The sequence below is a fragment of the Amblyomma mixtum genome, chromosome 5, assembly GCF_055824585.1.
Source record: "Amblyomma mixtum isolate Tamu chromosome 5, ASM5582458v1, whole genome shotgun sequence".
Lineage (NCBI taxonomy): Eukaryota > Metazoa > Arthropoda > Arachnida > Ixodida > Ixodidae > Amblyomma > Amblyomma mixtum.
In genome coordinates, this window is record NC_143016.1 from 34,342,489 (window position 1) to 34,358,448 (window position 15,960).

Here is a 15,960-nt window from a genome sequence, read left to right on the forward strand (position 1 = left end):
GACCAGGGCGACCGAGGTTCGATGAAACGCAGAATGGTACATTGCCGACCTCGTTATCCGGAATGGTCTTTCTCCGCTCGCGCGTGGAAGCGGGAGGAATGGGGGTAAAGGGAGAAACGGATGTGAGCGGCGAGAACTAGGGTCCAAGTCTTATCTTTCGATCTCACTTCCTTTAGTGAAACTGTTCAGCAGTGCAACGTGCATACGAGTCAGATGAGTTTGTCCACCACTGTCGTGGGTACTATAACCACCAGTGATGACAGGAGTAATGCTCGATGGGATGCGTGGTACTCTTTTCACACGCCTAAGTTAGGAGAAACCAAAGTTTCCAGAACAGCAAAAATGCACACAGCAATATCCAAAAGCCATTAATTTCAAAGGGTAAGGTTTTTACATTCTACCATGGGTAAGGCGTAAATGTCCACAACAAAAAGAACTCTAGTTTGGTCTAGTTGGTTCATGATTCACAAAGAAAACGGCGCAAAAAAGAAACATGGGCTGGTCCTGTCGTGTATGTTTCTCTTTTGTCCGTGCATTTCGCGCCGCTTTCCTTGTGAGTGCACAACAAAACAGGATCTTCAGCAAATATCGAAAGTATATTGGCCTCAACTCAACCACACCCTATCCAAGCCACTTCAAACCTTGTTAAACTGCTGCCACAGACAGACTCTGTAGCGTACGCACATCTAACCCAGAGACAGCCCTTCAATGCCAGCGTAGCACCTCCTTACAAGCCAGAATATCGCCCGAGCGCATGTCTCGTGGACTCTGCTGTGCATCGCGCATTCTTCACCTTCCTTATTCGCATATAAGCCCATTCGTGTGTTTCGGTTGCTGGGTCGGCCGGCCGGTGGAAACGGAAAACCAGACCAATGTCATTTTCAAATGGCTTCATGCCCTCACTCTTCAGCTGAGTTCATGCATAGTGCGATAAATGTTCTGTTTGCAATTGCCCTCTTACTGCAAGGCAATCAATTGTTTTCATGAAAATTTTGTAGACATCTAGCATGCTCACATCTCTTTTTTGGGACACTATACGCCAAGAAATACACCGAATGTCGAATATGTTGAGAAAATTTGTATGAAGAGAGTTTATTTTGGTGCAATTTGGATGCATTTCAAAATAATTTTACCAACTTAAGCCCGCAAAATTTCTGCCCTCCCGTTGTATACTGCAGATGTATTTCATACGCCCAAAACAGACTTTGTTAAAGGGAACAACTTTGCTCCACTCTCCACACCACATCAAGAGCAGCGTTGAGCAATGCAGTCCTGAAATGGAGTAGCAAGACATAATTGACAGCACCATAGTGAAGCAATGTTCCCTGTACAGACCTTTTTATTGAACGCCTATGGGCATTATCAGGAAGGTGACCTGACACGTAGTTCCAGGATTTCCCGCTGCACACCGGTGTCCACAACAAAAGCAACACGTGATGTGAAAAAGCCGTCCTTGACGAGGGCATCTTCAAATAACCTTGTTCCACCTCCAACGCCGAAATAGCAAGTTTTAGCTGAAACAAGGCTGTTACTTTTGTTAAGGTCCAATATTCATTTCATGGTTGTCAGATGCAAAGGAACTACAGCCGAACCCGGCTATTTTTAATTACTGCCTATATGAAACACACAGGTTGTCCCCTTGAAATAAATTAGAGAATGTATACTATATCCAAATCAGTGCAAAAGCACGGATTTGTACTTTTTGCACACTGCAGCTGGAAGTTGATGAAGACGATGCTTTGCAATGCACAGCTCGAGAGTGTGCTGCAGTTTAGTGCTAGGCATGTTCGGCTGTGGCGGCAGTCTAGTGCTCTAGCACGGCGGCCTTTGAAGCTGATCTGGCCACCACGGGTTCAATTCCCAGTCGTGGATATTGATGTGATTTTCTTTTCTTTGTTTTTAATTTCAATTCTTCTGCTACACAAACATCAGCAAGAGAAGATTTTGCTAGGCTCCCAGTATCCAGATTAATACTTTTGCACTAAAACCTATGTAAAATAATAGAAAATGTGCTCTGTATATCGAACTACAATTTCGTGGTTCATTAGATATACTGAACTGTGCACCAAGCCCCTGCAAGTCACGCTCATCCTAACAGCACTCTTTGATCACTTTCTGCACGCAGAATCAGTCGGCTATGCACCCTTGAGCATCTAACGGCAGCGCTAATTTTAGGAAACCACATGACGAAGTTAACATGAGGTGGGCTAGAGGTGTCCTTCGGTCTCTTGTACTTTCTCCAAGCAACTTCGCTCTCACGTAGAGATGCCAACCTAAATAAAGCCTAGCGGTGACCCTCGCATGGCATGCATCGCAGCCGAAGATACTGTGGAAACCGACTGTAGCTTAATTTTAATGAGCAATAATTCTATTTATAGTGTACTGGTAACAGGGTTAGACATCTTATGACAGGCAGTGGCTAGTTCAAGAGCACCGTCCGCAACAGCTTTGGTGCAAAGTAGGCTTGATCTAGCAACACCTAGCTTCGCCGGCTGGTGCGAACCCTCGTGGGGAGGAACGTTCACCCCGCATCTCGTCCTGCCCGGCCTCAGAGTTTCCCTCTGCCCTACCGTGGGCGAACGTTCGCTCGTAACCGTGCTGGTGAGTCAGACGTCCTCGATTTCTCAGCGTATTTTGTTGCTAGCTGGCGTTATTGTTGTTGTAGCAATAAATGCCTTGTTTGTGTCAGCCAGTGTGTCGTTTCTTTGTTCCCTCAGAGCAAGGCCCGCAGTGGTCGGCGTGCGCTCGGTAGCGTGCGCGGCCACGGGGTGGGGTCAGGCGGTGTTGAACTGGGTCAGCCGCGCTTAAGCGGGCAGAATGTGTTTATCTCCCCAGTAAACCCCACACAATATATTGAGCTCTTTCACAGTCCCCATCAAGAAAGACATCTCCAGGTTAGACTGTAGTTCTCGAAGCATCCTACCACTAAGCCCAGACCTCAAGCCTCCTGAATTCTGTGATGCACATAATTTCTAGCTGTTGTTTGCAGAGCACTTACCTTGCGTTTCTGTGATTAGCAAGCTTACCAAACTATTAACGTGTTTAAAGAACCTTTCCTCTCTGTTGACTTTGTTTCAAGTCATCTTCAAAACAGACAGTAAAAGCAAAATACGCATGGGCTTAGTAAAAAATAAAACAAGCAGTTTATAAATTGACTATTTCTAACAAACAAAAGTTTTCCATTGCAACACAACTTCAAACACCAACAAAAATACTAACACAGAGAGTTTAAACTTCACATTCCTACAAAATTTAAAATGTGAAAAAAGACATAATGCACATAAGGTTAATAGCGATGATTGTTGCAGCAAAGGATACACAGAACCAGTATGCTTGATCGCCTTCTTGAGAACTGCAATCAAGCTCTGGTAACTGGAAGTGTTGTATATTGTTTCACTGGTCAGAATCAGATCATACCTGAAACGAATGCAGCCACACCTCATAGAAGTGCACAAACATAATGGTGGCAATAAGGAGCAAAATATTTATTACAGATGATGTACAGTTGGGGACAAAAGTCTCCGGACCACGTGTTCCTCAAACGAAGCTTATAGCTCTACTATCAGACAGTGGCTGGAGACCGCACTTGTGGAGATGAAAGAACAAAAATTTAACTTTTGCCTCCACAAGTGTGGTCTCCAGCCGCCGACTAACAGCAGAGCTATCGGCTTCGTTAGAGGAACACGTGGTCCGGAGATTTTTGTCCCTGACTGTACAGTATGCCACTGGTCTTGTGCTTAGCTTGAATGCCATGAACTAAAGCTTTAACTTCAGTAATATCAAGACAAAAAAATATGCCGCTTATAGGATAGCAAGCAGCTTGCCGATTTCGAGGCACAGCATTGCTGCAAGGTTGGCAGTTCTAAGGCCATTCATTTTCAGCTCTTTTATTCTACTGATGTGGACTTACTCTTTCTGAACGACTTCGACCTGCATCATGTGGTCTGTGAATGTGAGACAACTGTTTGTCACCAATAGGCTTTTAGTACAGTTTTCTGGCAGAAATTTTTGTGCCTCAGCTTAGTTGCGTATTAATCGTCCCAGTGTTTACAATAAAATATAAAAAAGGCCCTTACTGGCTTGGTGCTATGTTATCTTTCAAGGCACTCCAGTCACCTGCGAAAAACCGGCACCTTTTTTTCACTCGTGCACCAATATTGGCGAAGGCATTTGGTATTGTTATAAGCTCCAACACCTGCTTATTCTGAAATGATATAAGAAAAACGAGGTATCAAAAATGTCAGTCACAAAAGAGTTTGATGTCATGAAACCACATTTCTGGGCTGAAAACATTTTTTCTGAAGCCTCCATAGTCAAAAATTCTATCATGAGCAAGTCAATATCCAAGCAAGTAACACTCATCCACCTAAACTTGAAGAAAAGGCAGATGACACCTTGTTTTGGATAAACTGCCAGCTAAACAGAATACAACCGCTGTCTTGAAACTCTAAAAACTATTTCAGCCAGCAGAAGTAAAAAAACAAATAAGAAGGATTGGAAACAACACAGCATTAAGTGGTCACTCACTCTTTTCATGAAATTTGAAAATGGTAGATGGGGCTGCTGATGCATAGTATTGTGAATTCCGAAGGTCGCTCAATAATACTAAGTGCACTACTTGTTGCAGTTCTGTCTCCTTCAGACCACATGCCCTGATGATTACTTGAGTAGGCTGTGGGTAGGCTCAGAGGTTGTAGGCCTTTCCAACAAGAGCTCCTTGTGTGTCGTCATATTGCTTGTTGGACTTTTGTGCACATTTCGTGCCACCACGATGCAAGCGGCAGTGGGACCAGTTTGCAGCAGTCCAGTGAGGAGTGTTACGGACGAGGTAGCATGGACGTGCCCCGGAGAGGAAAATGAGGGACGCCTGAGACGAGGCTGCTGGGAAAAGACAAAGAAGAGGAATTTATACAATATTTACAAGTGAGCTGCAGGAACGCAGCATCGTGACAGCTCAACAGGAGAGCATGATGACAACAAATCTTCGGCCGTGCCGCTGCCGGCTTTTTAAGAGTTCTCTTCCCTAGGGTCCCTAGATGGGGGCCGGGTTTCACTGGCACCAATCACCGACACGCACGCACTCACTCACTCCCGAGAGATCACGCCGTCGTCACGCGCTGGGAGAGGGGAACGATGCCAACCACGTAGCGCAGACGCCGAAATGTCCATGAGCGGCGTTCTCGCGCATTTCGAACGCGCGTTCCCACTCGGTGTACGGGAAACGCTCGCTCAACCGGGCAGACGGACGCGGCTTCCGTGGCCATCCAGGCGTTCACCCAACGCGCGTCTCGGGGTTTGTCGGCGTTTCGCTGCTGCCATGTCGTCGTCTTCCCCCCGACGAAGGCGAGTCGTAACAGACTGCCCCGCCGGGGGAAGGAGATCCCGATGGACAGGGGACAGCATCCGCTGTCCGGAGGGATGTCGCTTGAGGCTGGTCTCAACCGCAGTCGGTTCTCTCTCGGCGGTTCTGGAGCTCAGCGCACCCTGAAGTCTTCCTTTGCAGGTGCAGGTTCCCAAAGGGCACTGCAAAGTGACTCGTGCTCTGCTAGCGTTAGAACCACGCCGAAAACCCAACCGCTCAGTCCGCAAGCACGACACAATCCCCACTAAGCGATGCCAGGCTCTTTCCTCCTTACAAAGCCAATTAATCCCTGGGAGTAGTTTAGCAGCACTCAGAAAACTCCCACAGATCGGCACATTACACCACAAAGCGCATCTCAAATTTAAAACAATAAACACAATCAATTGGTTCAAAATCCTACATCAGGAAGAAAAAGACCATTAAACCGCAACTATGATGCTGATTCTTGCGCTAGGGACGTCAACGTAAGCAATCGGCGTTACCGTTGAGACTCCCCTTTTTGTGATGTATTTCGATTCGTAATGACCACAACAATTACGAACGCACTTGTTTCCCCGCAAAGATTCGCTCAACATCGGAGCCAAAGTCACCTTAATTTCCCAAATTCCAAAAAAAATCAAGCGACTCCAGGCGTTTATGCTAGTGGCCTAAATGGCCCGTCTGGCTAGCACTTCGCGTTTTAACGGACGCTGCTACACATGGGCACCACTAGTGCATTTTTCGAAACAATCTTTGTCCAAAAGGAACGCTTCCAAGGTAACAAACGCGTCCGAAACCAATTCCTGCTCAAAACTTCTTTTTTTTCACTTTTTTTATTCTGCAAAACGCTTTTTCTGCAAAACGCTTTTTCTGCAAAACGCTTTTTTTGCAGGAATGGTTTAAAACAAGAAAAAGCAAACAGCAGAGACATCCTCGGAATCCGCTGCTAGCGAGCCGCGCCGCGGCTCAAAGGGGTCGCCTATTCTTCAACCGCGCCCTGCGCGGACGCACACCAACAGTGGCTTTAGCAGCCGACAATTCACAAAATTCGAAGGGCTTAACTGCGCTTCGACACCTGCGAGCCTCAGACGCCACGCGACATTGATTTGTTTCGCACACCGGCCGCGTGTCTCCAACACCCAAGTAGCGTCTGAACATTTGAATGCGAGGGGTTGACGGACGCGTATGAAAGAAACGCCTACGAGGACTCCTTTCTCGATTCAGCAATGTTCTTCGACTGGAGCCCGTATTGCGGCTTTCTTTCATGCGGTAGCTGGGCGTGCTTCTCTGCGAACCGCTGTGAGGTTCCCCCGTCCTGCAAGAACTACCGCGGGGTCGCCGCGATGGGACAGGTGGCTTTCGTTTTGTCTGTAAACGCCTAGTCAGCTTGGCCCTTTTTCGGCGCCTGTCGCGTCTGGAGTACCGCGGTGGCAGTATCCGACGATTACGTTGTTGACCGGCCTTAACCCCTACAATGTTTTGGGCCCGTCCTTCGTCCTTTTTCCGCGGTCTACCCCTTGGCTTGGCTCTCTCTGAGCGCGGCCGCTTTCCTAAAACTGCCTTCGCAGAACGGCCCTGCGCGCCTCCCTTGCTCGCGGTGTCCTCACCCTCCGCATCTTTTCTCTGACGCAGCACCGAGCCGTATTTCACCCTTAAGTTCGAATTATCGGCTCGTGCTTTCGGTGAGTCACCGCAGGTCGCAGTAGCCAGCTGTTCCGACAGCACTTTATCTCCTGCTGAGCATAACTTGCTCTCCTGAGGCTTGCTAATCGATCCTGCGACCCTAACTACCTGGCCTGCAACTTGATCTAAATCACACTCGATGGCTAACGTTGCGATCTGCCCTTGGGTTTCAGCGGTGCACTCGGGTGACTCGCAGCCAATCTCTTTAAAGCAAAACGACGTGTCCAAAACTTGGCTACTAAGGTTCGCCAGCCGCATCGAAGGAGGCTCTCCCTTGATTCCTTGACTGCTCTGGCCCGCAAGCTCACTAGTCTCTTCCTGAGCAGAAGCATCAACCTCACTTGTCAAAGCAGGTTTTGCCTCAGGGCTAGAGACGGTCGCTTCTCCCTTATTAGCGTTGTCTGTGCTCACTAACGAAGCAGATTGCTCGGCTTTGTCGTTGACGGGATTGCTGCGACTCACAGCTTGCTCTTGAATCCCATTAAACACGGCCTTCACTAAATTCCCGTGATGACCTTCCTCACGTGACCCAAGGACTACATTTCCCGGGTCACTGAGACCTTCGGCGTTTTTCTCGAGGGTACTAACCCCTTGACCACAGAAATGCGCCTCCATCCCGGAAAGTGCATGCTTCTCTGGGCTCAAAGCCAACGCATTGCCCCTTTCCTTATTCCTAGCAGTGCCTACATTACCGCACGAGCCCTCTCGGCTTGCGGATCTGCACTCTTCCTCATTGCTAGCTTTAGTGCCTATATTATCCTCCGAGCCCTCATGGCTGGCGGATCTGCACTCTTCCTCATTGCTAGCCTTAGTGCCTATATTATCCTCCGAGCCCTCATGGCTGGCGGATCTGCACTCTTCCTCGTTGCTAGCCTTAGTGCCTACATTATCGCCCGAGCCCTCATGGCTGGCGGATCTGCACTCTTCCTCGTTACTAGCCTTAGTGTCTACATTATCCCCCAAGCCCTCACGGCTTGTGGATCTGCACTTTTCGCTAGCTTTTCGACCGAACTCCTCGGTCCTCGCTGCCGAAGTGGCCTTTCTTTCCTGGACCAAACCTGTCCTATGCCGCCACTTCTGCACAGCACTCGTGTCATCCGGCGACTGAGCGGAGCTTCTAACTCGGTCCCTGACACTATCGCGGTGTAGCTTACCACCGTCAATTTGGCCTTCCAAATCTGCCTCCGCGACTACCGCCTTTGCAGCAAGCTCCCGAGCTCTCGATCTGGTCAAGGCCTGAACGCTACCCTCACCAAACACGAGTCTCTTTTCGCGCAGGAGGTGATCGGACCTGTTTGAAAATAGGTACGGATACTGAGGGGGGAGCATAGATGACACCGCGGCCTCTGTCTCAAGTGCGCCGAAAGGTCCTTCAATACGCACTTTTGCAACGGGCAGACACACGCTATGTGCTTCCACGGCTTGCTTGATCCATGCGCACTCGCCCGTGAACATATCGGGTTCTACGAAAGAGGGGTGAACCACATCCATCGTCGCCGCGGAATCACGAAGCACTCGGCACTCTTTCCCGTTCACGACGAGGTCTCGCATGTACGGCTCCAGAAGCTTCATGTTCTCGTCATTACTGCATACTGACAAAAATACGAGCTTAGTTTTCGCTTCGGGACACTGCGCCCAAAAGTGTCCCGGCTTCTGGCAAGTATAACACACGCGCGTTTGCCTCGCCTCTAACCTCTTCCTGCGTTCGTTGTCGGCTGCCGCCGTCTCTGTGCGCCCGGTCGGATCATTTTTACTCGCATCCTCACCACGTTTGCCCTCTTTTGGTCTGATGGGCGTGAACTTCGGCCTCTCAAACTTCGAGCCGAATTCACCCCGTTGACCGTCCCTGGCTCCGCGAGCCCGACGAGTCACAAACTCCTCTGCTAACTCAGCGGCTCTCGCCACGGTACTAACGTCTGGCCTGTCCAAGACCCAGTACCGCACGTTTTCCGGTAATCGTCTATAAAATTGCTCCAGCCCGAAACACTGCAGAACTTTCTCGTGATTGCCAAACGCTTTCTCTTCTTTAAGCCATTCCTGCATGTTTGACATAAGCTTGTAGGCGAAATCCGGATATGACTCGTTTTTGTCTTTCTCCGTTTCGCGAAACTTCCGACGGAACGCTTCTGCCGACAACCTGTACTTTTTAAGCAGACTCGATTTCACAAGATCGTAATCCTCCGCCTCCTCTTTCTTCAGGCGAGCGATTACGTCGGCCGCCTCAGCGGGCAACAAAGTGAGCAAACGCCGTGGCCACGTTTCCTTAGAAAACCGCTGATACTCGCACGTTCGCTCGAAGTTAACAAGGAAGAAACCAATGTCGTCTCCAGTCTGAAACGGCCGCATTAAGTCAGTCATTTTGTACGATACCCGCTCTCCTGCACCGTGTGCCTGACTTGACCCACGAACGCGTTCCATCTCTATGTCGAGACGCTTCATTTCCAAAGCGTATTGACACTCGCGTTCCTCTTTCTCTTGTTTTTCTTTACGTTCAAGTTCCTCTTTCTCTTGTTTTTCTTTACGTTCGCGTTCCTCTTGCTCTTGTTTTTCTTTACGTTCGCGTTCCTCTTGCTTTTCTTTACGTTCGCGTTCCTCTTGTTCTCTTTTTGCCAATTCCCTCTCCTCAATGGCCTCAAGGCATTCCGCAAGCTCGTCATCTTCAGCCTCTAACGCAAGAATAGCCTTCAGCAGTTCTGGTTTTCTGAGTTTGTCTGATACCTCCAGACCCAACTCTTTCGCAAGCTCCAGTAACTTTGGTTTGCGCAGCGTCTTCAAATCCATGGCTGCTCCGAGTGCTGCTTCTCTACTGCCCGCTATTGTCTTGCTGCAACTAACCCAGCAGCAACGACAACCCAATTACCAGCTCTGTTCCCGACACTAACAAAAGCCTGGCAAAACTCAGCAGAAGAAAGTCCCGCACTCACCAAACCTCGCAGCCAAGAATACAGCGCAGTCGGTCCGCTGCAGGCAACCAGTCAACACACAGGGCTGTTGCACTGCCCCCGACTCGCCGTGCTGCTGCTCAGCGTCCCGTTGTCCGCAACTCTCCGCCGGCGTCCGACGATTCGCGTCCCACCGCTGCCAACCAGTTTGTTACGGACGAGGTAGCATGGACGTGCCCCGGAGAGGAAAATGAGGGACGCCTGAGACGAGGCTGCTGGGAAAAGACAAAGAAGAGGAATTTATACAATATTTACAAGTGAGCTGCAGGAACGCAGCATCGTGACAGCTCAACAGGAGAGCATGATGACAACAAATCTTCGGCCGTGCCGCTGCCGGCTTTTTAAGAGTTCTCTTCCCTAGGGTCCCTAGATGGGGGCCGGGTTTCACTGGCACCAATCACCGACACGCACGCACTCACTCACTCCCGAGAGATCACGCCGTCGTCACGCGCTGGGAGAGGGGAACGATGCCAACCACGTAGCGCAGACGCCGAAATGTCCATGAGCGGCGTTCTCGCGCATTTCGAACGCGCGTTCCCACTCGGTGTACGGGAAACGCTCGCTCAACCGGGCAGACGGACGCGGCTTCCGTGGCCATCCAGGCGTTCACCCAACGCGCGTCTCGGGGTTTGTCGGCGTTTCGCTGCTGCCATGTCGTCGTCTTCCCCCCGACGAAGGCGAGTCGTAACAGGAGGCATTTTGACATTTCCCTCGCCTAATGGGAAGGTCTGCAGTATGTCACCTCTTCCCCTGAAGTTTGCCAAAGGGGATGGTGGTGGGCCGCACTACTCCCTGACCACTCTCCACAAGCACAGTAGAGCCATTTTTTTTGCCTACACTGGCTGCACTAGCTGCACTAGTGTAGCCAGTGTAGGTAAAAAAAAATGGCCCTAATGTCTCAGGATGAAGGATGGAACTGGCACTGCTCAAAATGCTGTGGTACATAATACATTTGTCTTGCTAATCCATGCAAGGGTCCGAATTCCTTGCCTCTAATTTCACAGACAATAGTCCACTGTCTTTTATGCAGATTAGTCAAAATTCATCCTCTGCCATATGCAGCATACTTTTACTTCACAAGCCACCCAGCTGATTAAGGATGTATGTATGGATACGGAATAACTGTGGATTGGCATGTAGAGGCACGGAGTTCTAGTTAGTCCACAAATTTTACTTGTCATAAGGGTTTGCCTGCATTTGTTCATCTCCAGATCAGTATTTTTCCAGTGAAGCTATGTAAAGAACTTCCTCCAGGGTAAATGACATTGCCGTCACCACTGTAACAAAAACTCCAGCATTCACCTGCCCACGGTCAATTTGATGCAAATGAACTTAAGCCATAAAGAACATGTGAACCAGGATGTTGGCATTCTTGAGAACAAGTGTGCCACCTGAGATCATGGGATACAGGTGAGCCAGGCAGTGGGCGAAGTCATGGAAATTGGGAGGATTGTAACATAGTGTTACTGTTACTACATCACTGTGGAGGACGTAAGGAACTTGAGAGTACTTTGCTACTATATAGGTTGTTTGCAGGCAGGTATTATGATTGTGCCCTTAGAATTGGTAAGAATGTTTACTTACACATATCTTCCACATAATGCGCCAGGTATTGTGTCTAGCTTGCATCACGTTACTTTGTCAACTCATCATCTGTACAAAAGTTAACCCGCATTAACTCTTTCAATTTTTTTTTCTTGCTTCATTCATTACCTGTACCCTTCAGAGCTTACTTTCCATCTTTTTTAGATCATTAAAATGTTTGTGGACAAAAATATTAACAAGCAAATTTATGGCAATGATGACAACAGCTCATTTTCATAGGAATTAATAAGAATTGATGACTGCTTGTGCACCTAGAGTCAGTGGACCTCTGACAAAACATTGCCTTAGAATGCACTTATTTCAACATCTCCACAGAATTTTCAAGTTGTTGGTGCATTAATGCAACATGGCAGATCACCTGCTTTCACTCTCTTCTCAGCATACCCCCACTCCAGTATGTTCACAAAGGAAAGAAGTAATGCGCAAGTAAAGTCACTAATTACTTTTCTGTGAAGCTAATGGCAGTTCCATGTACTAAAGACATAATGGCACACAATTACAAGGAAATTTTATTTCAGTTGCCTCTGAAACAAAACCTCACACTGGATGTTCTTTTTTTTTTTTGTCACATGAATAATGACCATAACAGTACACCACTTATATCAGACTCACATAGTCTTGGAAGTCCACAGATGCGCCTTTGAGACAAGCCAAAAGGCCTGGAAGCCCAGCTCCGCACCCGAGCTAAGAAGCAACACAATTAAAAACCATGTTAAACATGATGAATTTCGTTTTAATGTGCCCTATGCCCATTTCAACTTCCACCTAAATGTCTGAAGTGCCATGCTTAATTTTATTTATTCAAATAATGCTAAAGGCCCTCTGGAAGAGGGTATTCCATATGGGGGTGGCACACGAAAAACACACTGTAATAACAATATGTGAGAATGCAACAAAAAACAACAGAAAAAAGAAATGCACGACAAAATACGTATACACCAATATTGCAAGCAAGATCAAAGCAAGATCAACTGCAGGAATCATTTTTGCTGATACTGGCTCCGTGGCAATGCAAGCACATCCTTGGGAATAAAATGGCTGTCAACTGGCTCAGCCTAGAAATCTTTGCATCCAAGAATTTGGCTAAGATAAACTTTACATTCTAGGCTCTTCATTGTCACTCACTAAGATCAGTAGCCAAACAGCAGTAGTAAAAGTAAGGCAGTTTGTACTTGTATCTTGGGACAGCAGTACGGGATCGAATCTGCCTATTATTCATTGTCGGCAATGAAACCACACACGTAAACCTTTGTTCCATGCAACATCAGTCATTTTCACACATAGCAATCAGACGGTAAGGTTTACCATTGGTGAGGTTGGTTCTTTGTGTGTCAGCAAACAGTCATTACCCCTTAACAACCATGAAATTAAATTTTTGGAGGATAGCTTTGCGGAGTTGCAGGTCTTGATCAGTGTTGACAAGTTCAGTTCTCTTCTCAACTTTGTCTTGGCATGAAGGAGATAAATGTATGCAAGTGTGCAACAAAATTTTGTTGAAGGTCAGTGCTCGTGTTGTCTTGTTCTTCGTTTGTCCTCATTTCCCACACTGTTTTACTGTGCAATTCCGATTCTTCATCCGGTTAACCTCCTTGCCTTTCCTCTTCTACCTCCTCCTCCTTGCCTTCAATATGTGACCTGCTTCACAATTTAACAGTCCATTCTTTTGGTTCACAGAACTGGTCAAAATACTGACAAGTACATAGTTATTTACTGGTGATATGGTCATAAGCACTGTGCCCAACTCTCTTTCAATGGATTCCACTTGGCCACAAAAGGCAAAAGACATTTGCCTACCCCCTTCAGAGAACACAAGTGTGACTGTGTGGTGATGTTTTTGGATAGGTTATTACGGAGGTGCCTAATGGATGGAAGGCACTACCGGTTCAATGACGTCAGAGCTTTTGAAAATGGTGATACAGTACACAGCACGTGATGGACGACAAAAAAAGAAAATCTATGACAGTGAGATGCGGCACTCAACTGCTCAGTTGTCAACAGTGCATACAGCTGAAATATACTAATCCATTTCACAACCTGTTATAAGCATGGCAGAAATCATTTCAGAAATCAGGTTTACTACAGCAGTTACTCACAGGGTACCGTGAAAGATTGTGGATATAGAACCTGGAATCAGACAGACCTAAGTGTACTGATGTTCTTTCTTGTATTTTTGCTATAATAATGCATCACTGTAGATTTCAAAAAAGCATGGCATAACGGTAGTAATTTGTATCTCTGTGTGATGGGTACTTCTAAGATGCCATCTTATGCATTTGTACAGATACTTCGGTACCTATCTGTCTGGATTTTAAAAAGTTCCTGGGTGCGAAGTACTGGCCTAATCGAGGGCAAATATCGCTCACAAGGTAGCATGTTATGACCTGATCTACGTTCTTTGAGATGGGATTAAACATCGGTACTTGCCTGCATTTTCTAGAATTGAGGTGAAACTGCTGTCGGCTACGAGTACAGTTTTCGTAGACGCGAGCCAAACAGCTGATATGACAACCTGCTCCGCCTGCCCGACGAAGGAGTACCCGAAACTCTAGCTCAGTGGGTGGGTGAGTTGTTTGTTTATTATGAAGCTTACTGTTGCATTTTAGTTCGAGAGGCGATGGCTCTTCCTTTTGGCTTTAGTTTTGACTGCCGCCGCTGCACAGAATGTTCGTCTTCGTCTTTACAAAGAAGATAAAATGACATCTTCGAGGAACTGCAAACTTTCACAGAAGCCCTAACCGGCAGGGAGCACAGCCCCTTGTTTCACCTGTTCAGCCAGCCTTTCCGAAAACTGTACCCGTGGGTGACACCAATATTTCAGTAACTACCAAAAAATAAGGCAAGCACTGATGTTTAATTACATCTCGAAGAATGTAGGCAACAATATGCTACCTTGTGAGGTATGTTTGCCCTTGACCAGTAGTTGGCACATAGGAACTTTTTAGAACCCTTACAGATAAATACTGAAGTGTCTGTATATACGTATGATGTGCATCCTTCGTCAGGTTAAGTAGCGTCTTCCTACCTTAGCTTGTACAACGAAGAATACATCAATAAAACAGCAGGAAGCATTGTGATATGGCGCTGCCCAAGTTTTCACAAAAATGAACGCAAAGAAATAACCCAAAACCCACCTCCAGTACTTTAGTTTCGTCGTCGATGTTCAGGTGGTTTTCCATATATTCGGTCAAATCGATGGAACATTCCCACACCTTCATGCCACCTTCAGGAAGTAAGAGGCGCAAGCACAAAGACAACATCGACTGCAATGACACAAACTATGAGACACAACTTACCTTCATAAACACTCGGAACTATATCCAAATTCTCCTCAGCCGCTTCTAGAATATCGCCTCGAAGAAGTCTTTCCATTTGGCCACCGACGAGAAACTCTACTTTAACAGTCACCAAGTCTAGCACACTTTTTTCCATGTCCACGTGCAGCTGGAATTTCAACATAAAACGAAATACAAGGGTAAGGCGGCAGATTAGCACACAAAACATGCACCCGGCACACTCACACTTTCATGTTCCGGTCTTGGCAGGACCTCTTCATAAGATGCCACAGGCTTGGTCAGTTGTTTCGACCCTGAGTCAATTAACTCGTCTTTAGTTGCGTTTTCTTCATCAGCGCCTGGTATGTCAAATTTAAAAGAGAAAGACATAACGGCACAACAGACAGCAGGCCAGGGGGCTTCCGAGGTTAAACCAACTACGGTCTGAGCTCACACGCGTGACATATATTAGCAACTTATCTGTGACCTAAAGCGTTCGAATTCGGGGCCTTTAAGCGGCTTCGAAAAGTCTGTAGTGCCTGCACACCAGTTCCAAAACGAATTCACATGCATGCACAGCCATGCGTACATGCATGCGTACGACGAGCGAATCAAATACTGAGGCTTGGCTTGGCTTCGCTTGGAGAGCGACCATTGATCTTGCGGTATTCTAGGCACTATACTTGCGGCAAATGCGGTTGCGGTTTCGCTATTGACAACAAAACGCGTTTCAGGTTTCGCGGCAGTTCAAACGAAGCGTCCAACGCTGAAACAAGAAAACAAACAAAAAAAAAAAAAAAACACGCTCTTAATAGAAATTTTGAGCATACACCGAGAGGCATTGAGTGACACTCAAGGACGCTGTCATAAAAAGCGTTGTCGACTTACAGCTGCGCGAGCTTGATGGGTGCGCGGTCAGCTGCTCCCTGCAACGTATGTGCCAGCTTTGCGCATACACATTTTTAATTAAAAAATTCCGCGCGATAAACTCGTCATGCTTATATAACAACTGAGGCGAAGTTAATCAATGCTTTGCCAGTTGAGGTGAAGCTGTTTAGAACGCGCACCTCCATGAGTATATAGCTGCTTAAATTCGTACTCCAATTCATTTTCGTTT

At 47.2% G+C, this 15,960-nt stretch overlaps 2 protein-coding genes across 3 annotated transcripts; both read right to left on the reverse strand.

Moving 5' to 3' along the window:
• Positions 1-1,136: 1,136 nt before the first annotated feature.
• LOC149341715 (histidine protein methyltransferase 1 homolog) lies at positions 1,137-15,475 on the reverse strand. Of its 2 annotated transcripts, XM_089543880.1 has the most exons (8): positions 15,090-15,475; positions 14,865-15,012; positions 14,703-14,791; positions 12,184-12,255; positions 4,077-4,204; positions 3,319-3,417; positions 1,336-1,525; positions 1,137-1,272 (listed from the first exon to the last, which is right to left on the reverse strand). In XM_089543880.1, exons 1-7 carry the CDS (start codon positions 15,231-15,233, stop codon positions 1,363-1,365), a joined length of 843 nt encoding a protein of 280 aa, XP_089400006.1. In that variant the 5' UTR covers positions 15,234-15,475; the 3' UTR covers positions 1,137-1,272; positions 1,336-1,362. The 2 variants fall into 2 exon arrangements, with proteins under 2 accessions (XP_089400006.1, XP_089400005.1); XM_089543879.1 differs by lacking the exon at positions 1,137-1,272 and having other exon boundaries at positions 1,322-1,525.
• On the reverse strand, positions 4,880-10,650 carry LOC149341716 (uncharacterized). Its single transcript, XM_089543878.1, has one exon. The coding sequence runs from the start codon at positions 9,803-9,805 to the stop codon at positions 6,308-6,310; it is 3,498 nt and encodes a 1,165-aa protein (XP_089400004.1). The 5' UTR covers positions 9,806-10,650; the 3' UTR covers positions 4,880-6,307.
• Positions 15,476-15,960: the final 485 nt, after the last annotated feature.

Coding starts and splice junctions, on each gene's coding strand:
- LOC149341716 (XM_089543878.1), bottom strand. CDS start 9,805: ATGGATTTGAAGACGCTGCGCAAACCAAAGTTACTGGAGCTTGCGAAA.
- LOC149341715 (XM_089543880.1), bottom strand. CDS start 15,233: ATGTCTTTCTCTTTTAAATTTGACATACCAGGCGCTGATGAAGAAAAC. Junction 14,792..14,864: donor AGTTCCGAGTGTTTATGAAG/GTAAGTTGTGTC, acceptor TACTTCCTGAAG/GTGGCATGAAGGTGTGGGAA. Junction 4,205..12,183: donor CTGTGGACTTCCAAGACTAT/GTGAGTCTGATA, acceptor ATATCATTTCAG/AATAAGCAGGTGTTGGAGCT.